General features: G+C 40.5%; 2 protein-coding genes across 2 annotated transcripts; one reads left to right on the top strand and one right to left on the bottom strand.

Moving 5' to 3' along the window:
* The first annotated feature begins 1,953 nt into the window (after positions 1-1,953).
* LOC106576812 (transmembrane 9 superfamily member 3) lies at positions 1,954-16,789 on the top strand. The gene is made up of 15 exons (XM_014154250.3): positions 1,954-2,255; positions 3,464-3,659; positions 3,870-3,992; positions 9,428-9,588; positions 9,796-9,873; positions 10,071-10,202; positions 10,375-10,541; positions 10,683-10,777; positions 11,097-11,227; positions 11,433-11,572; positions 11,787-11,855; positions 13,210-13,356; positions 13,637-13,720; positions 14,893-14,969; positions 15,149-16,789. The coding sequence occupies exons 1-15, from the start codon at positions 2,163-2,165 to the stop codon at positions 15,214-15,216; spliced, it is 1,761 nt and encodes a 586-aa protein (XP_014009725.1). The 5' UTR covers positions 1,954-2,162; the 3' UTR covers positions 15,217-16,789.
* A 282-nt stretch (positions 16,790-17,071) lies between these two features.
* On the bottom strand, positions 17,072-27,322 carry LOC100194723 (thioredoxin-dependent peroxide reductase, mitochondrial). The gene is made up of 7 exons (XM_014154251.3): positions 27,075-27,322; positions 22,823-22,934; positions 22,553-22,694; positions 22,203-22,338; positions 20,877-20,980; positions 17,431-17,596; positions 17,072-17,345 (listed from the first exon to the last, which is right to left on the bottom strand). Exons 1-7 carry the CDS (start codon positions 27,108-27,110, stop codon positions 17,292-17,294), a joined length of 750 nt encoding a protein of 249 aa, XP_014009726.1. The 5' UTR covers positions 27,111-27,322; the 3' UTR covers positions 17,072-17,291.
* Between the last annotated feature and the right edge of the window lie 620 nt (positions 27,323-27,942).

Raw genomic sequence — 27,942 nt, 5'->3', positions numbered from 1 at the left:
CTTGTAAGTAAGCATTTCACTGTTACTCTAGACCTGTTGTTTACAAAGCATGTGACAAATAGCCTAGTTAAATAAAGGTTAAATAAAAAATGCATAAAAATAAAATGGTATTATATTTTTGATTTGAGATTACGGAGACATAATTTATAGATTAGCAGGTAAGGGTGCTCTTGAGCAACTAGATGTTCTTTACCATTCGGCCATCAGATTTGTCACCAATGCTCCTTATAAGACACATCATTGCACCCTGTACTCCTCTATAAACTGGCCATCTCTGCATACCTGGCACAAGATAATTGGTTGATGCTTATTTATAAAACCCTCTTAGTCCTCAATCCCCTCCTATCTGAGATACCTACTACAACGCTCATCATCCACATAGGCAGCAGGTAGCCTAGCGGTTAAGAGAGTTGGGCCAGTAACCGAAAGGTCGCTGGTTTGAATCCCTCAGACGACTAGGTGAAAAATCTGTCGGTGTGCCCGTGAGCAAGACACTTAACCATAATTGCTTGTGTAAATCGCTGAGGATGAGAGTGTCTGCTAAATGACAAAACAAACATGCTATACCTGTTCTGCCAGTCACATTCTGTTAAAGGTCACCAAAGCACACACATCCTTGGGTTACACCTCTTTTCAGTTCGCTGCAGCTAGTGACTGGAACGAGCTGGAAAAAAACACAAACTCGACACTTTTATCTCCATCTCTACATTCAAAGACTTAATCATGGACACTCTTACTGTAATTTGTGTCTGCTTCGCTTGATGTGTGTTTGTTTCTACCATTTTTTGTCTTTGTGCTGTTGTCTGTGCCTAACAATGTTTGCGCTGCTGCCGTGTTATTATCTTGCTGGGCCGACATTGTAAATAAGAATTTGTTCTTAATTTACTTGCATGGTTAAATAAAGGTTAAATCAAATAAATTAAAAAGTCCTTGTTGGATGTTTTACATGGCTGGCTAAGTCTGAGATAAAGACTAAAAGAGACACAAATCCCTACAGTGGAACATGATACAGTTATACATATTTTATGTCACATGATGTAATGAGATGTACCTAGCATTCCAAGCAGATATGATGATGATGATGACAAATCTGTTAAATTAGTTATATATCACCAGTGTATGCCGCGTTCAAGTACTAGTCGGAACTAGAAAACTCTGTCGAAAATTGCTGAGTTTTCTAGTTCCAACGCTGCAATAATCATACATGAGAAGTGGCCCAAGAAGGGTGCAACTGCAGCCCGCAATTTGGGGCGTTCCTGCATGTGGGCATTCCTGCATCTGCAGGAACCTCTCTTTATACGTCTATTGGTCCATTTTTAAGCTATGACTCCAGTACATAGGCGGGAGGCAGGGGCGCTCCAGTACAGTAGATGGCGGTAATGCACCATAACATTGGATGCCAACTGCCGATTAACCCTGCAGAAGAAGAGGCGAGGCGACAACAGTAGCTACCAATAGCTATTAAACACCAGTAGCAAAAATGTGTATAACTAAACTAGCTAGTTAGCACACTGTGTCGCTCCAGCCTCCCACCTGCTGTACTAGCGGGAGGCGGGGGGCGACCGGTATACAGTGTCCTTCGCCCCACCCGTCGGGCAATGTTTTCTCGCAGTTCTGTTAACAACGGACCTGCCATGCGTGAGTGAAAAAAACTCAGATAATACTTTTATTTCCCTTTTGACCCACATTCATAAGGGGGGTTTCTGCTTGCGGGGTTCATGAAGGAACCAATGGGATTCTCGGGGGGGGGGGGGCGTTCCTGCAGATCCAAGGATGGCCACATGCAGGAACGCCCCGAATTACGGGCTGCAGTTGCACACTTGAGTGGACCAGGTTTCAGGTTATATGCACACAAAGGTGAGGCAATTCTGGTTCTCGCAGTCGGATGACGTGGCTGAAAGTGGCGGAACGTGTAAGCCAACAACCGGAGTTACATTATTCAACGATTTCTTCATCGTCTTCGACTTTGATTGGCGAGTACAAGCCATGTGACATGTTCGCATCAATCACATGCGAATGCGATGTGAGCTCGTGATGCAATTTACGCCATATGCGTCTGAAGAGCATCCTAAAAAACTGCCACTGTCATACAACCAGGAAGAAGGTGGGATAGCCCTAAGAAAGCTAACATCCCAAATCTGTAAACTTTCCCCCAGAAAAGGATGGGGTCTTCCAGGTGGAAGATTGCAGTTGTGGCCTTTTTTTCGTTTGCCGAGTTATTAATGCCGATCGAGGCAGATGAACACGAACACACGGTAAGATCATTTGAGGCCGATTGAAAATGAGAAGCCTTGTGTGTGGTGGTGAAAATAATGGACGTTGTGGCTCGTTAGCTATATTATTCAACCGATTAGCTTATATTTGAGATACGAGGAATAATGTATGCAGTTAATATTTTAGGTTAAACACTTTAAAGGTTGATAAATAATTAATACAAGAACTAACGTTCGCGAACAAGTTAACGTAGGGGACCACGTAGCATTAGCTAGCTAACGTTTGCTAGAAAATAAGCTAGCTAGAAAATAAGCTAGCTAGCAAGTAAAGAAGCTAGCTAGCAAGTAAAGAAGCTAACTAGCAAGTAAAGAAGCTAGCAAACAGTAGTTAGCCAGCCAGTGACATCCGTGCATAGTAGTAGGCCTAGCTACATCTGATTGAGGGCAATCATTTGCTTAACAAGCCATCCATAGCATTTGGTTATTTAGTTGCTTTACTTTCTAGTTAGCTAAATATTCAAAAATATCTGCTAGGAATATGCCCTAGCCAACTAGCTAGTATGTCAGTGCGAAGACTGCATATCCGGCTATTCAGGCCTGTCATTCTATGTAGGACATCCAATGGTCAAGACAAACGCAAACCGCCTTCCGTGTTTTCTGGTACAATTGGGAATGACATTATTTTGCACGTCTTGATTTGTGGTTGGATCATGCTTCAACCTGATCTAGTACCGTAGCCATCTATTAATAAGTTTGCATCCGCATTTAGCGCTGAAGGAAAATCTGGCTAGGTAACGTTAACTGACTACACAACCAGCTAGCTGCATGCAGACATCCTTAGTTACCAATGCCATGTTGTCAGTGTAAATGTGATCAGTAGAGTTTTTGCATTGATAAAGCACGTTGTTGTATCTACATTGTGCTCTGCCCATAACTGGCAAGATGAAAACGACTAACGACAGTGCTTGAACTTGATAGCTGTCACTCAGGTTGAAAAGACCTGTATGCAGTTCGTTGCTGTTGACTCGTGCTTGTATGTCATGTGTGCATTGGTTTTGACATGGGTCATTAAATAGTAACTTTATGTATTTTTGTCACAGACAGCTGATACCTGATTATCTTTATGGATGGAAGCTGCTTGGAATAGACTACCATGTTGACTGAATAGAATACCGAATGGTGCCATCTGACGACAAGTAAAACAAATATAGCATGTTTGAAATGTGTAATGTCTTTCTTCCCCTTTGTAGTACACAGATAAAGAAGAGGTGGTGTTATGGATGAATACGGTGGGGCCTTACCACAACAGACAAGAAACATACAAGTACTTCTCCCTGCCCTTCTGTGTGGGCACCAAAAAGACCATTAGCCACTACCATGAAACGCTAGGAGAGGCTCTGCAGGGAGTCGAGCTGGAGTTCAGTGGCCTAGACATCAAGTTCAAAGGTATCCAAAAAGCTACACCCACAGGAAGCTGTACCTTTTTAATAAAGAGTCATATTATTAGTCACTATTTGATCAGCATTGTTTGAGTTGGAGTAGTCAATATATTCTTAACTAGCATGAGGTTAGATCCAAAAGCAGCCTACACTTGCATTTCTTCTTGTAGTGTGTTATGCCATACTAATACCAACACTTTATGTTTTGTTCTCACAGATGAAGTCATGCAAACAACGTACTGTGAAATCGAGCTGGACAAAGCCAAACGGGATGCCTTTGTATATGCCATTAAGAATCACTATTGGTACCAAATGTACATTGATGACTTACCCATCTGGGGTGAGTGATCTTGCTACACAGCCTGTTGCGACTTGTCCTGTAATTTAGTTACGAGGATTCAAAGTCATGCTCCAGAGGCAGTTGAAAAGAAAGCATCCAAATGTTGATTTCGAACATTCTACTTTTCTGGGCTTATCTGTTGCCTCACACTGGTTTTTATAGCAAGTAGTTTGACCATTACAAAGGTTATCTATGGAAAAGCCTAGTTCACCATGGCTGAGAAGGGCCCAGTTCTGTATTGAGGAAGGTCTTAAACATAGAGGTCTTCTACATTGAATGGTGCCTACAAACCACATTTTCCTGGACTTCATTGTATTTGGGTTCACAGCAGATCTTGTCATTGGGCCTATAGTTGTAATGTGAATCAGCCTAGCCTTACTACAGATTTATTATGTTTTCAACTTGGTACAGGTAACCAAGACATCAATCATGGTCTATGACCTGTTTTTAAAGGGAAACAATCATACACTATATATACAAAAGTATCTATTTATGTGGACACCCCTTCAAATTGGTGGATTCAGATATTTCAGCCACACCCATTGGTGACAGGTGTATAAAATTTAGCACATAGCCATGCAATCTCCATAGGGAAACATTGTCAGTAGAATGCCTTACTGAAGAGCTCTGTGACATTCAACGTGGCACCGTCATAGGATGCCACCTTTCCAAAAAGTAAATCGGTCAAATGTCTTCCCTGCTAGAGGTGCCCTGGTCAACTGTAAGTGCTGTTATTGTGAAGTAGAAACGTCTCAGCCGCGAAGTGGTAGGCCCAAAAAATGTTTTTGTCTATTCATTTGCAACACTCACTACTAAACTGCCTCTGGAAGCAACGTCAGTGCAATAACTGTTCGTTGGGAGCTTCAAGAAATTAGTTCCCACGGCTGAGCAGCTGTACACAAGCCTAAGATCACCATGCAATTTTACATTTTAGTCATTTAGCAGACGCTCTTATCCAGAGCGACTTACAGTAGTGAATGCATACATTTCATACAATTTCATACATTATTTATTTATTTATTTATTTTTTTCTCTGTGCTGGCCCCCCGTGGGAATCGAACCCACAACCCTGGCGTTGCAAACACCATGCTCTACCAACTGAGCTACAGGGAAGGCTGCGCAATGCCAAGCGTCGCCTGGATTGGTGTAAAGCTTGCTGTCATTGGACTCTGGAGCAGTGGAAACACGTTCTCTGGAGTGATGAATCACGCTTCACCATATGGCAGTCCGACGGACGAATCTAGATTTGTCGGATGCCAGGAGAACGCTACCAGCCCGAATGCATAGTGCCAACTGTAAAGTTTGGTGGAGGAGGAATAATGGTCTGGGGCTGTTTTTCATGGTTTGGGCTAGGCCCCTTAGTTCCAGTGAAGGGAATTCTTAACGCTACAGCAAACCATGACATTCTAGATGATTCTGTACTTCCAACTTTGTGGAAATAGTTTTGGGGAAGGCCCTTTCCTGTTTCAGCATGACAGTGCCCCCGTGCACATTTACATTTAAGTCATTTAGCAGACGCTCTTATCCAGAGCGACTTACAAAATAAGCAAGGTCCATGGAGAAATGGTTTATCGAGATTGGTGTGGAAGAACAATTTATTATTTTTTACCCCCTTTTCTCCCCGGTTTTGTGATATCCAATTGTTTCATCGCTGCAACTCCCCAACAGACCCGGGAGAGGCAAAGGTCGAGAGTCATGCGTCCTTGACCTGCCAAGCCGCGCTGTTTCTTAACACTGCTCGCTTAACCCGGAAGCCAGCTGCACCAATGTGTCGGAGCAAACACCATCTAACTGACGACCAAAGTTAGCTTGCAGGCACCCAGCCCGCCACATGGAGTTTCTGGAGCACGATGAGCCAAGGAAATCCCCCCCTGCCAAACCCTCCCCTAAACCGGATGACTCTGGGCCAATTGTAAGATACCTCATGGGGGTCACGGCCGGCTGTGACACAGCCTGGGATCGAACCTGAGCCTGTAGTGGTGCCTCAGCACTGCGATGTAGTGCCTTAGACCACTACGCCACTCGGGAGGCCCCGGTGTGGAAGAACTTGACTGGCCTGCACGGAGCCCCATCAAACACCTTTGGAACGCCAATTGAATTGGAACGCCAATTGCGAGCTAGGCCTAATCGCCCAACATCAGTGCCAACCTCACTAATGTTCTTGTGGCTGAATGGAAGCAAGTCCCTGCAGCAATGTTCCAGCATCTAGTTGAAAGCCTTCCCAGAAGAGTGGAGGCTAGCAGCAAGGAGGGGACCAACTCTATATTAATGCCCATGATTTTGGAATGAGCTGTTCAACGAGCAGGTGTCCATATACTCTTGGTCCTGTAGTATACATTGGCTAAACAGCTGCCATTATATACCGTGCCTTGCAAAGGTATTCAGACCCCTTGGATTCCTTCACATTTTGTGTTACAAAGTGAGAATGATTTGTCACTTTTTTAAACTATTTTCATCTACACAAAACACTCTGTTATTTTTCTTTTCAAAATTCTTCAAGCTCTGTCAAGATGTTGGGGATCATGGCTAGATGGCAGTTTGTCTTGCCATAGATTAATCAGATTTAAGTCAAAACGGTAACATGGCCACTCAGGAACATTCACCGTCTTCTTTGTAAGCAGAGCCCGTGTAGATTTGGCCTTGTGTTGTAGGTTATTGTCCTGCTGAAAGATGAATTCTTCTCCCAGTCGCTGGTGTAAAGCAGGTCTTCCTCAAGGATTTTGCATGTACTTAGCTTTATCCCGTATACTTTTTATTCTGGAACTCCCCAGTATTTTCCAATGTCAAGCATCCAAATCAAATTATATTTGTCACATGCTTCTTAAAAACAACCAGTGTAGACTAACAGTGAAATGCTTACTTACGGGCCCTTCCCAACAATGCAGTGAGAAAAAATAGAAAAGTTAAACACCCAATAATGAATACACAATGAGTCTTGGCTATAGACACAGAGCACCAGTACCGAGTCAATGTGCAGGGGTACAAGGTAATTGAGGTAGATATGTGCATATAACTAGAAATAAAGTGACCGATCATAAACAGTAGCAACAACGTATGTGATGAGTGCAAAAACGGTAAATGCAGATACACTGAGCAAAAATATAAACGCAACATGTAAAGTGTTGGCCCCATGTTTCATGAGCTGAAATAAAAGATCCCAGAAATCTTCCATATGCACATAAAGCTTATTTCTCTCAAATGTTGTGCACAAATATGTTTACATCCCTGTTAGTGAGCGTTTGCCAAGATAATCCATTCACCTGACAGGTGTGGCATATCAAGAAGCTGATTATTACAAAGGTGTACCTTGTTCTGGGGGCAGAAGGCCACACTAAAATGTGCAGTTTTGTCACAGATGTCTTCAAGTGTTGAGGGAGTGTGCAATTGATATGCCGACTGCAGGAATGTCCACCAGAGCTGTTGCCAGAAAATTAAATGTTAATTTCTCTACCATAAGCCACCTCCAATGTCGTTTTAGAGATTTTGGCAGTACGTCCAACCGGCCTCACAATCGCAAACCACATGTATGGCGTTGTGTGGGCGAGCGGTTGGCAGACGTCAACGTTGTGAACAGTGCCCCATTGTGGCGATGAGATTATGGTATGGGCAGGCATAAGCTATGGACAATGAACACGATTGCATTTTATCGGTGGCAATTTGAATGCACAGCGATACCGTAACGAGATCCTGAGTCCCATTGTCATGCCATTCATCCGCCGCCATCACCTCATGTTTCAGTATGATAATGCATGGCCCCATGTCGCAGGGATCTGTACACAATTCCTGGAAGCTGAAAATGTCCCAGTTCTTTCATGGCCTGCATACTCACCAGACATACTTTGCCCTCTAGCGCCTTGGGGTCGGATGTCAAGCGGTTGCCATACCAAGTTGTGATGCAGCCAGTCAAGATGCTCTCAATGGTGCAGCTGTATAACCTTTTCGAGGATCTGAGGGCCCATCCTAAAACTTTTCCACCTCCCTAGAGGCGAGAGGCATTGTCATGCCCTCTTCATACCCATACCATGATGCAGCCACCACCATGCTTGAAAATAAGGTGGGAGTTACTCGGTGACGTGTTGGATTTGCCCCAAACATAAGACTTTGCATTTAGGCCGAAAGGTGTATTCCTTTTTGCAGTATTACTTTAGTGCCTTGTTGCATCGTCTGTTGGAATATTTTGTATATTTGTGTTCTTCTTTTCACTCTGTCATTTAGGTCATTATTGTGAAGTCACTACAATGTTGTTGATCCGTCCTCAACCCTCTCCCATCACAGCCATTTAACTCTGTAGATGTTTAAAATCACCAATGTCCTCATTATAACATCACTGGAGCAGTTTCATTCCTGTCCTGCTGCTCAGTTCAGAAGGATGGCGATCTTTCATGTGTCTGGGTGGTTTCATACATAATCCACAGCATAATTATTAACTGACCATGCTTAAAGAAATATTCAATGTCTGATTTTGTTATTGTTACCCATGTACCAATCACTGGCCTCCTTTATGAGGCATTGGAAGAGCTCCCTGGTCTTTTGTAGTTGACTTGAAATTCAATACTTGACTGAGGGACCTTTACAAATGTTATGTTAAATGTCATCAAGGACAATAACCACCACTACCTGTTCACCCCGCTTCCATCCAGAAGGTGTGGTCAGTACAGGTGCATCAAAGCTGGGACAGAGAGATAGAAGCTGTTTTTCAATCTCAAGGCCATCAGATTGTTTAACACAGCGAGGCGGCTGCCTACCTACAGACTTGATATCACTGGCCACTTTAATAAATGGATCACTAGTCACTTTAATAATGCCTCTTTAATAATGTTTACATATCTCGCATTACTCATCTCATATGTAAATACTGTATCCGTCACTATCTATTGCATCTTAGCCGCTCTGTCACTGCTCATCCATATATTTTCTACTTATATATTCTTATCCCATTCCTTTACTATATTGTGTGTAATAGGTTTTGTTGTGGAATTGTCAGATATTACCTGTTAGATACTGCTACACGGTCGGATCTAGAAGCGTAATCATTTCGCTACACATCTGCTTACCGTGTGTATGTGACCAATAAAATTTGATTTGTTTGGGGGACCGAGGAAGGGTCATTCAAAAATCATGTCAACCCCTATTATTTCACACAGTGAGTCCATGTAACTTAAAATGTGATTTGTTAAGCCAAATTTGACTCTTGAATTTAGGCTTGCTTAAACAAATGGGCTCACTACTTATGCAACGACTATTTTACTTATATAAAAAAAAATCTTTTTTTTTTTTTTTTTCTACTTTGACAGAGTTTTGTGTAGAATATTCTGAGAATGAATAAATATAGACTTTGGCCCTGGATCTGCTTACTGCATTCCACACCAGACTTGCCAAGTTACCAGTACATTTCTGGTAGCAGTGCACTCATCCCACACCTCTCTATATTCTAGGAATTGTCGGTGAGGCAGATGAAAATGGAGAGGATCATTATCTGTGGACTTACAAGAAATTGGAGATCGGCTTCAATGGCAACCGTATTGTCGATGTCAACCTGACAAGTGAAGGCAAAGTCAAGCTTGTGCCCAACACAAGAATTGCAATGTCATACTCTGTAAGTATTTGCATTTTCTTGTCAGAGATGGGGAAATGGGACTATTTTTCTATTATAGACAGGGTTGAATACGTATTTGAAGTGTGGTGAAATTTCCCACACAGAGCTTTATATTGTTTTACATAAAGTAAGGTCACCTACGTCGTCATCCATACGTGGCTCATTCGCCAAAGGAACAATTGAGTAAAACTATTTTTTTTACCACAGGTGAAGTGGAAGAAGTCAGATGTGAAGTTTGAAGACAGATTTGACAAGTATCTTGATCCATCTTTTTTCCAACACCGAGTAAGTTTCTTCTTATCAGAAAAATAATGCAATTTTGCACTGAACTGCACAATACAGGAAAAGTGGTCAGCCTGTTTGAACAATTCTCAAGGGTGTCATGTTCTATAATCAAGCAGAAGAATCTAGGGATGGGTTCTGCTTGTGTATTTTTGATATTCCCCGTGGTGTGGTAATGAAACAATTTTTTTCTTCTTTAGATTCACTGGTTTTCCATCTTCAACTCCTTCATGATGGTTATCTTCTTGGTTGGCCTGGTGTCCATGATCCTGATGAGAACGCTAAGAAAAGACTATGCTAGATACAGCAAAGAGGAGGAAATGGATGACATGGTAACGTTTCATGGCCTCGGTAGCATTAATGACAGGAACTTACATTGAACAACATGCACTTTAATATTTTGCTGTAACAGTTTAGGCTCCAGTGCTTCGTCTGATTTTGGCTAGCTGCATGTCCTTTTGTCTTAATGTACACCTGGCCCTTTCCCGCTTCTTCCTGCTGCAGGACAGGGACCTGGGGGATGAGTATGGGTGGAAGCAGGTCCATGGAGACGTGTTCCGGCCGTCCAGTCACCCCATGATCTTCTCCTCCCTTATTGGCTCTGGATGCCAGATCTTCTCGGTCTCTTTCATCGTCATCATCGTGGCCATGATTGAGGATCTGTACACCGAGTAAGTGATGAGCGCCACCTACAGATAGAAACCTAATAGTGTGTTTCTTCACTGCTGTCTAACGTGTGTGTGTGTGTGTGTGTGTGTGTGTGTGTGTGTGAGCGCGGGGGGACACTGCCGCTTCGCATTTTGTCTCTACAGGAGAGGATCCATGCTGAGCACAGCCATCTTTGTGTATGCTGCCACCTCTCCCGTCAATGGCTATTTTGGCGGAAGTTTGTATGCAAAACAAGGAGGTATGTAAGGGTTTTTCTTAAAAATAGAAACTCAGTTCCTACACAGCACAATTCTATTGTTACTGCACTCTGCAAGGGCAGTTTTGCCGACAGAATATTGTCACCAATGACATTTTCTTAACCTGAACATGCAGCTTGGGTTGTCAAACCATTGTTTGTAATACCTGGTGTAGAATAATACTGTTTGAAACCTATTGACATGGGTATTGACAAATTAGGCTACATTGTCAGTGTGATTGTGTAAATAACACATGGTGGATTATTGTAATTCACCCATAATGTGCACCCTTATGATAACTGATGATATTTGATCCTATAGGCAGACGATGGATTAAACAGATGTTTATCGGGGCCTTCCTGATCCCTGCCATGGTGTGTGGGACAGCCTTCTTCATCAACTTCATCGCCATGTACTATCATGCCTCCCGAGCCATCCCCTTTGGCACCATGGTGAGTTTAGAGTGTAGACGCCCACTCCCTCCGCTTAGCCAACACCTGCCTAAACAACTAGCAAATGTTCTCTCCTAGAAATGCCGATTTATTCCGTCTTCCTATTAGTGTGTAAATCAAATTAACTAAAAGGTTTCTTTTTGGAATTGTTTGCTCTCACTATGAAACCTTTCTCATGGATTCTACTATTGCATTTTGTTATCAGGTGGCTGTTTGCTGTATTTGTTTGTTTGTTATCCTGCCACTCAATCTTGTGGGGACCATTCTGGGAAGAAACCTCTCTGGCCAGCCCAACTTTCCTTGTCGAGTCAATGCCGTGCCACGGCCAATCCCTGAGAAGAAATGGTATCTATGACTCTGATCTTTTTTGTACAGCATTACTGAATTATAGCTATGTATGTGTGACATTTTTTTAAAATATTTATTGGAGGCCCAAGTGTTTGTTTATTTGGGTGCTGATATGGACTGTGTTTTCTCCTTATCTCCTATCTCTGATTGTAGACTATTGGTGACACTCTGTTAGTGTTGGGGGTTGATTGTAAATGATCACATTTTCCAGGTTCATGGAGCCAGCTGTCATTGTCTGTCTGGGAGGAATCCTTCCATTTGGTTCAATTTTCATTGAAATGTAAGTCCTGCCTCACTATACTAGAAACAGGTAACTACCTAAATAAAGGAAATACATGAGTAAATTAGGGTTCTGGTGAATTTCCCAACCCTTTCATAGCCCCCCCCCCCAGACATTTCACACCTTTGTTTTAACCCTAAACTAGCACACCTGATTCAAATAGTCAAATCCTTGATGATTAGGTGATTAATTCAATCAGGTGTGCCAGTTTAGGATTAAAACAAAAATATGAAACATCTGGGGTGGGCACGAGGAGTGTTAGGATACCCTGCCTTAGAGGGAAAGGTAAATGCAAATAAATACACAACCATTCTGAGTGATCACCTTCAACCTATGGTGACTCATGTTTATCCTGATGAGTGGTCTCTTCCAGGATGACAACGCCCCCATCCACAGGGCACGAGTGGTCACTGAATAATTTGATGTGCCTGAAAACAATGTAAATCAGGGGTTTCAAACTCATTACACGGGAGGGCCTAGTGTCTGCTGGTTTTAGTTTTTTCCTTTCAATTAAGCACTAGACAACCAGGTGAGGGGAGTTCCTAACTAATCATCGACCTTAATTCATCAATCCAGTAAAACAAAAACCTGCAGACTCTCGCCCCTCCGTGGAATGAGTTTGACATGATGTAAACCATATGCCAGGGATCAACTAGATTCAGCTGCGGGCCAATTTTTGTATTGAGCGGATGGTCAGGAGGCTGGAACATAATTACAAACAATTTGTAGACTGTAAATTGACCGCAAGCAGCCCAAACAGATATAATATTTGACTAAAACATAATCATTTCACACCTTGCTTACATTTTGTAGACGGTCACACATATATCTATATTATGCGTGGAAATACTTTGGAACAGATTTCCTAGATTAAAATCACCTGGAGCCGATTTGATTTAATTTTTTCAGTCTTTTATGTCCAACAATGTTTTTGCGAAGAACTTCGGGGGGCCAAATAAATTCGCCCGCGGACGCCAGTTGGTGAACCCTGCCATATGCCATGGCCGTCTCGATCACCAGATCTCAACCCAATTGAACACTTATGGGAGATTCTGGAGCGGCGTCTATGAATTTTCCACCACCATTAACAAAACAGCAAATTCTATGGATTTTTTTTTTTTTTTTAAGCATGCTGGCACATCCCTCCAATAGAGTTCCAGACACTTGTAGAATCTATGCTTAGGCACGTTGAAGCTGTTTTGGTGGCCCAATGCCCTATTAAGACACTTTATGTTGATGTTTCCTTTGTTTTGGCAGTTACCTGTACGTCTGCATTTAGCAGATCGATAATTCACCATATAAAACCTGTGCATGGCTGGAAGTGGAAATGCATTGTTTGCTTCTTATTTTCCAGGTACTTCATCTTCACTTCATTTTGGGCCTACAAGATCTACTACGTGTACGGGTTCATGATGCTGGTCCTGGTTATCCTCTGCATTGTCACCGTGTGTGTCACAATTGTCTGCACTTACTTCCTCCTCAATGCTGAGGACTACAGATGGTGAGTTAAAGACAGAGCCAGCAATGAATGTACTTGTCTCTATGATTACATGAATCATTAATGAATTAAATTGATTAATTCCATTAATTAAATGGAGGGTCCTTATACACCACTTGGTGTGATTAGGCGTAAGTATAATTGCATGTCTAGCTTAAGAACTACAACACAGCTGAATTGAGGATTTTCCTGAACACAAAATATACTGTAACACACTATCCTCAGGCTGGCTATGGTATCTGTGCTTTTTAATTTAAGTTCTCCATGTTTTCTCTCCTCTCAGGCAATGGACAAGCTTTCTCTCTGCTGCATCCACTGCAGTTTATGTTTACATGTACTCCTTTTACTACTATTTCTTCAAAACAAAGTGAGTTCCAATATAATTTTTATTATATAAAATACATATTGTACACAACTGAAGTAAATCATCTGTTGACTGTAGAAAACAGACTGTGTAACCCTAAAGCATTCTGTCATAGATTAGGGATGGGTGCTAGTACTCAATTCAAATACTCAATGTACAAATTGAACTGTTTAGCAGGTAAATATATAATCACTGACAGAATTTCACTCTTGAGATGTGTTTATTGTTTGTACTATGTCAGGTACAGTGAACATTTTTATTGAAATCATAAGTATATTTGCACAATGGGCACTTTTTTTTGTCTTTCAAATACATTGTTAGTTGTTTGGTTAGCTAGCTAGCTAATTTTAGCCATATTAGCATTGACATGAAATAGTTAAAACACCTAAAAACAAGACATGGTATCAAGAACTAGATGAAACTAGCTAAAACAAGTCACTTACGATTCCCCACAAGGCAGTTTCTTGTCATTGTTGGTAGATATCTGGCCATCCAGAATCACAACTCACGGACTTCACTGTCCCATTGAAGCGTGTGAATCGTTTTCGTGACGTTGTCAGCTAACCCATCTGAGGTTGGAATAATACTGTGAAATTGTGAAAATTATGATCATGCCCATTTAGTGTAAGAGCTGTTTGAAAAGACCACCTGAAATTTCAGCCTGCTGTGCGATGGAGTTTTGGGCTGCCTGGTGATTAAGTTAATAGACTAATAAGAAAGAGTTCCAAACCTCTCTACTAATAATAGCTAGTTTTCAGTTTTACCCTACCCACTCAGGTACCACTCCCAGACAGTCCTATCAAAATTCTTGCTTGAGAAATTACTCTTTGCTAAGAATCTTCGTTTCCCGTTTAAGATATATATTTTTTTTATTGAAAACAATTACAATAAGATACTTGTTACACTGAAATGATTTGATATTGAGATCTGCATTTGGACCATAAGTTTTGTTTTCAGTTGTGTAATTGGATAGTATGCAGCAAACTTTTTGCCTTCAGCCTCATTTCACGCTAACATGCGAGTACTCCAATATTTTCATGAAAGTGCTCGAACATAGACATTTTTTTTCAAATGCCCATCCCCACATACAGTACTGTATGTGTATGAAAGATGTTTCAGCAGTGTCTTCCTGTGTATTACTTCCGCTGACAATTGTTTTGTCCCATCTGTTTCAGGATGTATGGTCTGTTCCAGACATCCTTTTACTTTGGCTACATGGCAGTGTTTAGTTCTTCTCTGGGAATTATGTGTGGTGAGTTCTACTTATCTTTTCACAGCATCTGATTTGATCCGAGTATTGGAATTCTTATGATATTACAGTTTAGGCTTTGGAGGTTATTCCGTAAACGCAATAATCTTTAAATGTAGCTCAGCGTGGCAAACCTACATGGTTATTGATGCAATGACACATTACAACAATATCTTTTGTAGGAGCTGTTGGGTATGTGGGAACAAGTGCCTTCGTGAGGAAGATCTACACAAATGTGAAAATTGACTAGGACAGATGCAAGCAAGGGATCCACAGATCAGCTGACGCTTTCCCCAACATACATTTTTTAAGTTTTTTTTTTACGTTTTTTTTTGCGGTATCTCACTTTGTACAAATGTAGTTCTCCTTTTTCTGAATGAATTTGAATGTTGCAAAACAAAGATTGTACAAGAGCAAAACTGCGGGAAAAAGAAAATTCTAACCGGTTCTGTTTTTATCAATTGCATTCAACCAACGTTCTGAAGCACATGCTGTTCAAAACGTAACATGGCTTCTCCTTTCCAATCCAGTCCCACCCACCACCAGAGAACATAAAGATCTTTATTATGGATTAGTCTAGCTCTCTTCAGTGAAGAGGCCATATCGAAAGCCTTTGTTCTATTGTATTAGAATATTGGAGAGTTGGGTTTGCGTCCATGCTCTGACTTGATTCTATTTTGTATTACTGTCACTCAGAATTCCATTATATTATTGTATTCTGACTTTCACATTCATTTTTACTAGCTACACTAGACATTTAACATATACTGGATGTTATACTAACTTATCCGAGTTAGTCAAAATATGGGAATGGTTCGATCTAATTTCCAAATACAGTAGTTTAAAATCAACCAACCAAGATAAATATTTTAGATCTGAAGTTTGCTGTATAGATGGGGGAAAAAAACATTTGCGAAAGGAACGAGTGATCAACAGTTAGTTTTGAAGTACAGTATAAATGACAGATTGTTTTAAATGGATGTTTGATGTGATTCAATTTCCCACTTAGGCTTATGTTTTCTTAATGTTTGGGTTTGAATGAAGTCTACTTGTAAAGATAATATATGGATAGGGGGAAAAAGTGTATATAACCTTAATAATGTAACTTTAGATGTAGATCTCAAATGTATTTTGGTTGTACAGATTTACTACAGGGTTTTTTGGGGGGCTTTTTTTTAAATCATTTGGTTATAAACAAAAATATATATTTAGTTTTTTTCTGTTTTGGTGCTTGGGATGGGGAGGGTGGCGCTGTTATCTTGCCTGAAATTGCATGAAGTTTCCATTGAAACATATGCTTATCAAATTTCATTTTGTTTGGCCATTCGGTATATATCTACATTTCTTTCACTTTCCCTGGTTGTGGACATCTCATGTAGCAGTCTCAAATTCAAAGAAGTATGTGCTGGCTGCTTGCCAAAGAGTGAGATGACAAACTGACTGTTTATTTGGTTTGCTGTATGCTTTAAACGGCTCCCCATTCTTTGGTCAGCCATGTCCCTCACGTTATCTTTGGTTTTCATAACCTGAAACGTGAATGTCAGACAAAGAGGCAATTGTGCTAGTTTCCACAGAAGTGACATTTATGTACACTTAACTAGATGTGTTCATAGCTACATACAGTGCTGCAGTGTTTTAAACTTTTTGTTGCTGTAAATACAGTATGTACCTTAATGTATGAGAAGTGGCAATACCTTTCTCATTTCCAATACTGAAGTTGATTTTTGGCACCTCATGTTGTGTACTATATGTCAAGACATTTTAAACCTGCATATTAATTAACTTGCTGTAAAAAATGAACGAAATAAACATCTTTATGTACAGGGGTTATACAGGCATGGTTTGTAAATGGTTACATTGTCTGGCTTATACATTGTAACTGATTCCTTTCTTTTTTTCAACTATCAAAGACCAGAAGCAACATTCTTTGAACACTGTTTTGGGAAAATACAGTCTTTGTATGATCACACTTTTTAAAATCAGTAGAATAAAACTGGTGTGGTGGCTTTTGTTCCTTATTTTGACACTGTCAGACCTCTAATCTCTTTACAATATTCATTCACCTTTTAAATTTTAGAACCATGCAAACACATGTAGGCTCAATATTTGCAATGTGATGAAAGGGAAACTTTATTACATTAAGTTCATGAAGCTAGCTAACAGGATGAAATGTTTCAACTCTGACAACTTAGTCTTTATTTCTGATTGCTTTGAACACAAATGCACCTTTTTTTTAATCTAAACCTAATAGAAAATATTTGGTGAATCTATTTTATTTTCCAGTTGTGGATAATTTATTGAATATTAAGCTGTGAAGTGTGTCCTCTAGTCGTTGACCTTCTCAAAGTACTCCTTTGAACCTTCGGGAGTTGGCTTGATCTGAAAAAGAAGAACTGATGAGACCAAGACTTTGGTGCTTGTATTTATTTCTGACGTCGGAGGGCGTGAAGGGGAGTGGCCTCACCGTAGGAGAGTCAGGGGTCCAGCTAGCAGGGCACACTTCACCGTGAGTCTCCACAAACTGGAAGGCCCTCACCAGACGCAGGGTCTCGTCCACACAGCGGCCCACTGGCAGGTCGTTGACACTCATGTGCTTCACCACCCCATTTGGATCAATGATAAACAGTCCCCTGATTGACAAACAGACAATGGAAAAGTATTAAATGTCATAGTAGAAATCCATATGATATACAGCGTCTAAAATTCGATGTTGATTTACTCGAGGCAGTTTATGGTCTGAATATGTATTTACAGTTGAAGTTGGAAATTTACAAACACTTTTAGGTTGGAGTTAATTAAACTCGTTTTTCAATCACTCCACAAACGTCTTGTTAAAACTATAGTTTTGGCAAGTTGGTTAGGACATCTTTGTGCATGACAAGTAATTTTTCCATCAATTGTCTACAGACAGATTATTTCACTTATAATTCAGTGTCACAATTCCAGTGGGCCAGAAGTTTACATACACTAAGTTGACTGTGCCTTTAAACAGCTTGGAACATTCCATCATGGCTTCAGAAGCTTCTGATTAACTCAAATGATGTCAATTAGCCTATCGGAGATGTACCTGTGTATGTATTTCAAGGCCTACCTTCAAACTCAGTGCCTCTGCTTGACATCATGGGAAAAGCAAAAGAAATCAGCCAAGACCTCAGAAAACAATTGAAAGCCTCCACAAGTCTGGTTCATCCTTGGGAGCAATTTCCAAACGACTGAAGGTACCACGTTCATCTGTACAAACAATAGTACGCAAGTATAAACACCATGGGACCACGCAGCCGTCATAACGCTCAGGAAAGAGATGCATACTGTCTCCTAGAGATGAATGTACTTTGGTGCGAAAAGTGCAAATCAATCATAGAACAACAGCAAAGGCCCTTGCGAAGATGCTGGAGGAAAAGTATCTATATCCACAGTAAAACGAGTCCTATATCGACATAACCTGAAAAGCCGGTCAGCATGGAAGAAGCCACTGCTCCAAAACCGCCATAAAAAAGCCAGACTACGGTTTGCAACTGCACATGGGGACAAAGATTGTACTTTTTGGAGAAATATCCCCTGGTCTGATGAAACAAAAATAGAACTGTTTGGCCATAATGACCATCGTTGTGTTTGGAGGGAAAAGGGGGATGCTTGCAAGCTGAAGAACACCATCCCAACCGTGAAGCACGGGGGTGGCAGCAACATGTTGTGGGGGTGCTTTGCTGCAGGAGGGACTGGTGCACTTCACAAAATAGATGGCATCATGAGGACAGAAAATTATGTGGATAGATTGAAGCAACAACTCAAGACATCAATCAGGAAGTTAATGCTTTGTCACATATGGGTCTTCCAAATGGACAATGACCCCAAGCACACTTCCCAAATTGTGGCAAAATGGCGTAAGGACAACAAAGTCAAGGTATTGGAGTGGCCATCACAAAGCCCTGACCTCAATCCTATAGAAAATGTTTGGGCAGAACTGAAAAAGTGTGTGCGAGCAAGGAGGCCTACAAACCTGACTCAGTTACACCAGCTCTGTCAGGAGGAATGGGCCAAAATACACCCAGCTATTTGTGGGAAGCTTGTGGTAGGCTACCCAAAATGTTTGATCCAAGTTAAACAATTGAAAGGCAATGCTACCAAATACTAATTGAGTGTATGTAAACTGTTGACCCACTGGGAATGTGATGAAAGAAATAAAAGCTGAAAGAAAGAAATCATTCTCTCTACTATTATTCTGACATTTCACATTCTTAAAATAAAAGTAGTGATCCTAACTGACCTAAGACAGGGAAATTTTACTAGGATTAAATGTCAGGAAATGTGAAAAACTGAGTTGAAATGTATTTGGCTAAGGTGTATGTAAACTTTGACTTCAACTGTAACATGAACACATCCTATACACTACAGTGCATTTGGAAAGTACATTTGGAAAGTGACTTTGTTACATTACAGCCTTATTGTAAAATTGATTAACTGATTTCTCATTAATCTACACACAATACCCCATAATGACAAAGCTAAAACAGGTTTTTAGAAATGTTTGTAAATGTATTAAAAATAAAAAACAAATAACATATTTACATAAGTATTCAGACCCTTTGCTATGACCCTCGAAATTGAGCTCAGGTGAATCCTGTTTCCATTGATCATCCTTGAGATGTTTCTACAACTTGATTGAAGTCCACCTGTTGTAAATTCAATGAATGGGACATGATTTTGAAAAAGGCACACACCTGTCTATATAAGGTCCCAGAGTTGAAGGTCCCCAAGGACACAGTGGCCTCCATCATTATTAAATGGAAGAAGTTTGGAACCACCAAGATTCTTCCTAGAGCTGGCTGCCCGACCAAACTGACCATTCGGGGGAGAAGGGCCTTGGTCAGGGAGGTGACCAACAACCCAATGGTCACTCTGACAGAGCTCCAGAGTTCCTCTGTGGAGATGGGAGAAACTTCCAGAAGGACAACCATCTCTGCAGCACTCCACCAATCAGGCCTTTATGGTAGATTGGCCAGATGGAAACCACTTCTCAGTAAAAGGCACATGACAACCCATTTGGAGTTTGACAAAAGGCACCTAAAAGGACTCAGACCATGAGAAACAAGATTCTCTGGTCTGATGAAACCAAAATGTAATTATTTGGCCTGAATGCCAAGTGTCACATCTGGAGGAAACCTGGTACCATGCCTACGGTGAAGCATGGTGGTGGTGGCATCATGCTTTGGGGATGTTTTTCAGCGGCAGGGACTGCGAGACTAGTCAGGATCGAGGGAAAGATTAACGGAGCAAAGTACATAGAGATCCTTAATGAAAACAAGCTCCAGAGCGCTCAGGACATCAGTCTGGGGTGAAGGTTCACCTTCCAACAGGACAATGACCATAAGCACACAGCCAAGGCAAAGCAGGAGTGGCTTCGGGACAAGTCTCTGAATGTCCTTGAGTGGCCCAGCCATACCCCAGACTTGAACCCGATAGAACATCTCTAGAAAAACCTGAAAATAGCTGTGCAGCGACGCTCCCCATCCAACCTGACAGAGCTTGAGAGGATCTGCAGAGAAGAATGGGAGAAAATCCCCAAATGCAGGTGTGCAAAGCTTGTAGCGTCATACCCAAGAAGACTCAAGTCTGTAATCGCTGCCAAAGGTGCTTCAACAAAGTACTGAGTAAAGGGTCTGAATACTTATGTAAATGTCATATTTTTATGTTTTTTTTGTTGTAATAAAATTGCAAAACTTTCGAAAAAAATGTCTTTGCTTTGTCATTATGGGGTATTGTGTGTAGTAGATCGATGAGGGGGAAAAAAGCAATTTAATCCATTTTAGATTAAGGCTGTAACGTAACAAGATGTGGAAAAATTGACGGGGTCAGAATACTTTCCGAATGCACTGTATATTGCCGTTTGGGACGCACCCATAGTTACTGTACCTCAGTGCAATGCCAGGGCCCTCCAGAAGTACACCATAGTCTCTGGACACCTGTTTGTTGAGGTCTGCCAGCAGGGGGATGTGGATTTCACCCAAACCTCCAGCCTGAGAATAAGACGCCATGACAAATGATTAGCATGTAGCCACACAACTGCTGTTTGTGTCTCTATGGAACACTGTCTGTATAATTATACTATATGGGATTTAAAGCACCTTTCAAAAAAAAAAAACAAGGACACTGTAGAGCAAAGAGTGTAAAAAACGAAAAACAGGGATAAAACAATTCAAATTGAAATAGAAGCTACTTAGCTTAAGCTAGGGCTGAGTAAGGGGGCAAGCTAAGTTGAGGGGAAAGCCAGACTGAACAGGTGGGTTCTGAAAGCTGGTTTTGAAACTGGTGATGGAGTCAGAGTTGCAGAGTTCCAGAGTTTGAGGGCAGTGGAGCTGAATGCCCAGTCCCCCATGGTCTTGTCTTTGGGATGGTGAGTAGTCCAGAGTCAGAGGAGCAGAGACAGTGGGAGGGAGTGTGTGTGTGTGGAGCAGGTCAGAAAGTTATGGAGGGCTTTGTAGGTGAGCAGTAGGATCTATTGGTACAGTGCCTGTCTATTAGCACCATTTCAGCCTATTTTGTTGGGATGGAGTTTTGGCCTGCCTCCGGCAGTAAATTAGTTGATAGACAAGAGAGTTCCAATCCTCTCTGCCAATAACAGCTGTTTTTCAGTTTTCCCCTCCCCACCCAGACCACTCCCAGACAGTCCTCGCCAAATTCTTGCTTGAGAAATTGCTCTTTGCTAAGAAACTCTTTTGGTTTATTTTTGATCATTTTAATTGAAAACAATCACAGTAAGGTACTTAATTGTTACCAAGAAATTACTTGATATTGAGAAAGAAACAGCTGCATTGGACCTTTAAGTTCAAAGACACACCAGAATGGCTTTACAAGAGGTGTCGAGTGTTCCTGAGTGGTCCAGTCTCCGATTTGACTTCAATTTGCTTGAAAATCAGAGACAAGGTTTGAATATTGCTGTCCATTAATGATTCCCAATCAAATTTACAGAACTTGTGCAAAGTTGGCAGAATCTTATTCAAAATGATTCACATCTGTAATGGCTGGCAAAGGCGCTTCCACCAAGTAACTCTACGGTGTGAAGACATCTTATGTTTTTAAATGTTTCATTAATTAGAAACCAAAAAAAATCTACATATTCCCTTTTTAGATTGAATTTTAAGGTAGCAAAAATGTGAAGACTGTGCAAGGGGTGTGTTGACTTTCACTAGCGGCTGTATGTATATAGAATAATGGTAAGTCTATGTACATCCACTGTACCTTGCGTGGGGTGTTTATCCATGCCAGGTGGGTGAAGTGAGAGTCCACTGACACGCCCACCACTTCACAGTTGATGTCATGGAACTCGCTGGCCTTGTCACTGAACGAGATGATCTCTGTCGGGCAAACAAATGTGCTGTAAGGAGACAAAGAAATGTTTACAAAAACATATATTGAATGTCACATCCACAATCTCTTGCTTAGGTATCTGTAGTGCAAAGAGCATAGGCCGCTAAATAATTCCTTAAATTCTGAAGATGAATAAAGTCACAGATTGTCTACTGTGTACACCACATGCAGCTAATCAAAGCAATTCATTCCTGTCTTTCCAGAGGAATAGCGGTACTCACAAATCGAGTGGGTAGAAGAAAAGAACCAGGTATTTGCCCTTAAAGTCATCTAGACCCATCTCCTTAAACTCGCCATTGTGGACAGCTGTTGCTTTAAAATGTGGTGCATGTTGAGTGACAGCTGGAGCCCACTTAGCAGTACCTATAGGGAGAAAGATATTAAATGAATAATGTTGATTCTATATTTACATCACAATGACAAGAAGTGCATCTCTCTCTCACTTTGATCAACTTCATTCCCTGTCCTGAAGGTCTACAGTCAATACCTACTGGTGGATAAACAGGCTTTCTGCAGTGCAGGACAGGTGAGAATTCTTGAGGCCTTGCTCACTGAAGTTCCATGTGGCAAAGCTGCTTTCAGTCCTCCAGATGCAACTTTTACCTTGATGTGAAGTGTTCATTTCATCAACAAAAATGGATTAAAATATCCGGCAAACATGTATTTTTCTGTGGCAATTTACGAGACTGACTAAAATAGACCCAGAAAATAAATATAAATGAACTCAAATTATTTTTCATTTCAGTTGACTAAAACGAGATGAAATTATCTGTGGGACTAAAATCGGACTACTAAATGGACTGGATATGAGTTTTTGGAGAGACTTTCTGTAATAAGTAATAAGGCGACTCTTGCTTCCCCGTAGCTAACCAGTCACCACGAGCCTTCTAGTTAGATACCCTTTTCCTAGTTAAGAAACACGTCTCTTTACGAAATTAAAAACAATAGCAGCATTGAGTTTAATAGTAAAACAGCAAGGCTACGTATATATTTTTCTCTCACTTGAGTATAGAAAAGTAGGCTGTCTTTTAATTTGTAGTCTCGCTCAAACCTCCCACTTTCCCCACTGCATTTTATTACAAGGTTATTTGGTGTCAATATAGCCAATTGTCCCTCTTTTCCTCAGAGAAAACGTATTGATTCTAGCCCTTACCATAAAAAGATATGACTCATAATACCTGCGCTATGTTTTTTTCTATTGTGCATTGGCCAGCAGCATTTTACATTCATAAAGCCTATAGCGGGCCGTTCTAAAACTAGGCTACTTGCGGACAGAACCGTTAACCATTTGTTTAGGCTGCACCTTTTTCAATCATGTTACCTCATTAGTTAGCTATAGCTAATAACCTGGGGGCGCGTTCAGAAGGACGCAACGTTTTGGAACGTTCAGATTGAAAAATGCTACGTAGAACAAACATGCCTCTCTGACATGTTGAAAAGGGAATAACGTCTGCTCTATTCATGGAATTTCTATCTGCAACGTTCGAGAACGTTTTGCAACTGAGCATGGCCCTGGTAACATTACCAGTAGCCTATATGCAAATACTTGGTGGCACATAAAGAAAAGAAAAGGGATAGCAAACAATTTGACAATTCTTCTTGCCACTACGCTACATCTGACTGGGTAAATAACTATATTTTGAGTTAATGTGGACTCCGTGACATAGACAGTCCACAGACTTGAGCACTTGGACCAGGACTCGAGCCCTGTTACTCGGACTTCAGCCATTGGTACTCGTGACTCAAGATTTAGTGACTTGACTGTATCACTGAGCGAACAGTCATTAACTCCCGTTCTACTTTTGGACATCAATGTGGCTGCGGTGTCTGTCGACCGTTGATAACAACGGCAAAGCGACCGAGTGACGGATCTGGTGATTGTGCTACACGTCTGTTTGTTTTGTATGTAATATCTATGTAGGCTGAATTAGGAATTGACATGGCCAGATAATTGTTATACTGAATATGATTTTCATATGTCTGCTGTTGGGAAGAGAATAGGATGTTATGCAGAAAAATATGTTGGTAGGACAAGGCGATGTATGTTTGTGCACATGGAAGTCAGTGATTACAGTGCCTTCAGAAAGTTCACACCCCTTGACTTTTTCCACCTTTTGTTGTGTTACAAAGTGGCATTAAAATGGATTTGTCGTTTTTTGTTAACGATTTACACAAAATACTGTAATGTCAAAGTGGCAGAAAAATTTGAACATTTGTAAAACATGAATAAAAAGTAAGACACTATATCTTTATTACATAAGTATTCAACCCCCGAGTCAATACATATTACAATCACCTTTGGAAGTGATTACAGCTGTAAACTGGGTAAATTTCTATGAGCTTTCCACACCTGGATTGTGCAACATTTGCCCATTTTTATTTCAAAATGTTTCAAGTTCTGTCAAATTTGTTGTTGATCTTTGCTAGACAACCATTTTCAGGTCTTGCAATATATATAAGTACGGAGAAAATGTGGAGAGTTGTACTCAGTAATGTGTTGTATTGGATTTGCCCCAAACATAACAATGTTTATTCAGGACAAAAAGTGAATTGCTTTGCCAATTTTTTTGCAGTATTGCTTTAGTGCCTTGTTGCAAACAGGATACATGTTTTGGAATATTTTTATTATGTACAAGCTTCTTTCTTTTCACTCTGTCAATTAGGTTAGTATTGTGGAGTAACTAAAATGTTGTTGATCCATACTCAGTTTTCTCCTATCACAGCCATTAAACTCTGTACGTGTTTTAAAGTCACCATTGGCCTCATGGTGAAATCCCTGAGTAGTTTCCTTCCTCTCCGGCAACTGATTTAGGAAAGAAGTCTGTATCTTTGTAGTGACTGGGTGTATTGATACACCATCCAAAGTTTAATTACAGTTAAAATATTAACACAACATGTAAAGTGTTGGTCCCATGTTTCATGAGCTGAAATTAAAGATCCCAGAAATGTTCAATACACACAAAAAAACGTATTTCTCTGAAATTGGGAACATATTGGTTTACATCCCTGTTAGTGAGCATTTCTCCTTTGACAAGATAATCCATCCACCTGACAGGTTTGGCATATCAAGAAGCTGATTAAACTGCATGATCATTACACAGGTGCACCTTGTGCTGGGGACAATAAAAGGCCACTCTAAAATGTGCAGTTGTGTCACACAACACAATGCCACAGATATCTCAAGTTGAGGAAGCATGCAATGGCATGCTGACTGTAGAAATGTCCACCAGAGCTGTTGCCAGAAATGTAATGTTAATTTCTCTAACATAAGCCGCCTTCAACATTGTTTTCGGGAATTTGGAAGTACGTCCAACCGGCCACACAACCGCAGACCACGTGTATGGTGTCGTGTGGACGAACAGACAACATTCCACAATCAACAGCCTGATCAACGCTATGCAAAAAATATGTCGCTATGCATGAGGCAAATGGTGGACACACCAAATACTGACTGGTTTTCTGATCCACTTCCCTACTTATTTTTTTATAAAGATGCAACCAACAGATGCATATCTGTATTCTCAGTTATTTGAAATACATAGACTAGGGCCTAATGAATTTATTTAAATTAACTGATTTCCTTATTTGAACTGTAACCCAGTAAAATCTTTGAAATTGTCGCATTTTTGTTCACTATAATAACTTCACCATGCTCAAAGGGATATTCAATGTCTGCTTTTAAAATTTTACCAATCTACCAATAGGTGCCCTTCATTGGGAGGCATTGGAAAACCTCCCTTGTCTTTGTGGTTAAATATGTGTTTGAAATTCACTGCTCGACTGAGGGACCTTACAGATAATTGTATGTGTGGGGTACAGAGATTAAGTAGTCATTAAAAAATCATGTTAAACACTATTATTGCACACAGAGTGAGTCCATGCAACTTATTATGTGACTTGTTAAGCAAATGTTTACTCCTGAATTTATTAAGGCTTGCCATAACAAATTAGTTGAATACTTATTGACTTAAGACATTTAAGATTCATTTTTATTCATTTGTAAATTTAATAAACATAATTCCACATTGACATTATGAGGTATTGTGTGAAGGGCATTGACAAAAAAAAATCTGAATTTAATCCATTTTAAATTCATGCTATAACACAACAAAATGTGGAAAAAGTGAAGGGATGTGAATACTTTCTGAAGGCACTGTGTGTTTACTATAGGTTAACGAGGCAATACAAATGTGATGTGAAAATGTGACAAATATTAAAGGGCATTTAGTTGACTAAAATGGCCCACTGTTTGTGATTTTGAAAATACCTAGATTAAATCATTATTCAAATGCCAAAAAATGGCCCTAAGACTTAATGAGATATATATATATATATATATATATATATATTGGTCAAATCGAATAAGACTAGACTAAATAACATTTGTTTTAAGAGGGCCAAAATTAACACTGACGTTAAAGAGGGCAAGAGAGATAGATTGCACATCGTGACAACTGTTATTGGCGCTGAAGAGCATTAGACACTTAGTATAACAAATGATTGTATATTTAGAGTTTTTACTTAATTTGGCATTAGCTGCTAAGCCTTTGAGCAGAGGGATCTGTTCTGAAGACGGTCACGCAGTCACAGTGACGTTGCGGTCAAGCTCTCAGATGAGGCACATTGCAACTCTTCTTACAATTCGCATTGCCAATTTATATTGCTCAACGAAATTATAAATTGCCATTATACAGTTTGCATTTACTACTGGTAACATGAACATATATTTTTAAATGAACTTACAGAGGTCTTTAGTAGTCTCCCAACGGTGGCTGCCATCTTGTATTATGACGTTGCTTTAGGGCGTCATACAAATGGTTTGCGCAGGTAGGCTGCGTAATGGCAGTTAACTTATGTAGCTAGGTAAAACACATTTGCAATCCCTTGTAAAATTGGCTTTTTGAATATATATATATATATATATTAAAAAAAAATAAACATATTGCAGAGAAATAGTATGCTGTGGTTTTTTCGCCAGTTTCTGCAAATGTCTTGATTTTGTTGATCACGCTTGGCAATCTGCGCAGCGCTCAGCTCGCAGGCTGTCATGAACATGGCAAACACGCCCCTGCCATGTGAGCTGCTGCTGTTTCTTCTTCTTCTTCTTCTTCTTCTTCTTCTTTGATTAGGTTGAACGGTGGCTGGCATTCAATAAATGTTGCATTACTTCCACCTACCAGACTGGAATATAACTTCCTTATACTTTGCCTTAAAAAAAGTTTTACAATTAAAATAAATCAACAAATACACTACCATCTAACCCAACACTCACTAAAAACCCACCACCCTGCTCCACTATTTAAATCTATCTAGTCCTACTTCATGCCAACAGCGTGAAAGGACGGGACACCACCACTCAACACACCCTGTAACTCTTCTGACGTCAAGTTTCATACACCCAAATACCTCTGCAGCTGCCGCCACAACCAAAATGTTCTGCGACTTACATTCCATCCATGCAGCACAGTTGATAATCATTGCTATAAAATGCAAACAATCCAATCTTACTGAAGCATATAGCACCTGTTGGCTTATAGTCTAGTGGTTAGAGTGTTGGGCCAGTAACTGAAAGGTTGCTGGATCGAGTCCCTGAGCTTCAAGGTAAAAATCT

This window comes from Salmo salar, chromosome 18, assembly GCF_965601325.2.
Source record: "Salmo salar chromosome 18, fSalSal1, whole genome shotgun sequence".
In the NCBI taxonomy this organism is placed as follows: Eukaryota; Metazoa; Chordata; class Actinopteri; order Salmoniformes; family Salmonidae; genus Salmo; species Salmo salar.
This window is presented reverse-complemented; position numbering and strand designations above follow the sequence as displayed.

Excerpts from the sequence above, each read along its gene's own strand:
- LOC106576812 (XM_014154250.3), top strand. The coding sequence starts at position 2,163 with ATGGGGTCTTCCAGGTGGAAGATTGCAGTTGTGGCCTTTTTTTCGTTT. Across the intron at positions 11,573-11,786 it reads CCAATCCCTGAGAAGAAATG|GTTCATGGAGCCAGCTGTCA; the intron begins GTATCTATGACT and ends CACATTTTCCAG. Across the intron at positions 14,970-15,148 it reads TTCTCTGGGAATTATGTGTG|GAGCTGTTGGGTATGTGGGA; the intron begins GTGAGTTCTACT and ends TATCTTTTGTAG.
- LOC100194723 (XM_014154251.3), bottom strand. The coding sequence starts at position 27,110 with ATGGCAGCCACCGTTGGGAGACTACTAAAGACCTCT. Across the intron at positions 20,981-22,202 it reads GGATAAACACCCCACGCAAG|GCTGGAGGTTTGGGTGAAAT; the intron begins GTACAGTGGATG and ends TCTTATTCTCAG. Across the intron at positions 17,346-17,430 it reads GGACCCCTGACTCTCCTACG|ATCAAGCCAACTCCCGAAGG; the intron begins GTGAGGCCACTC and ends CTTCTTTTTCAG.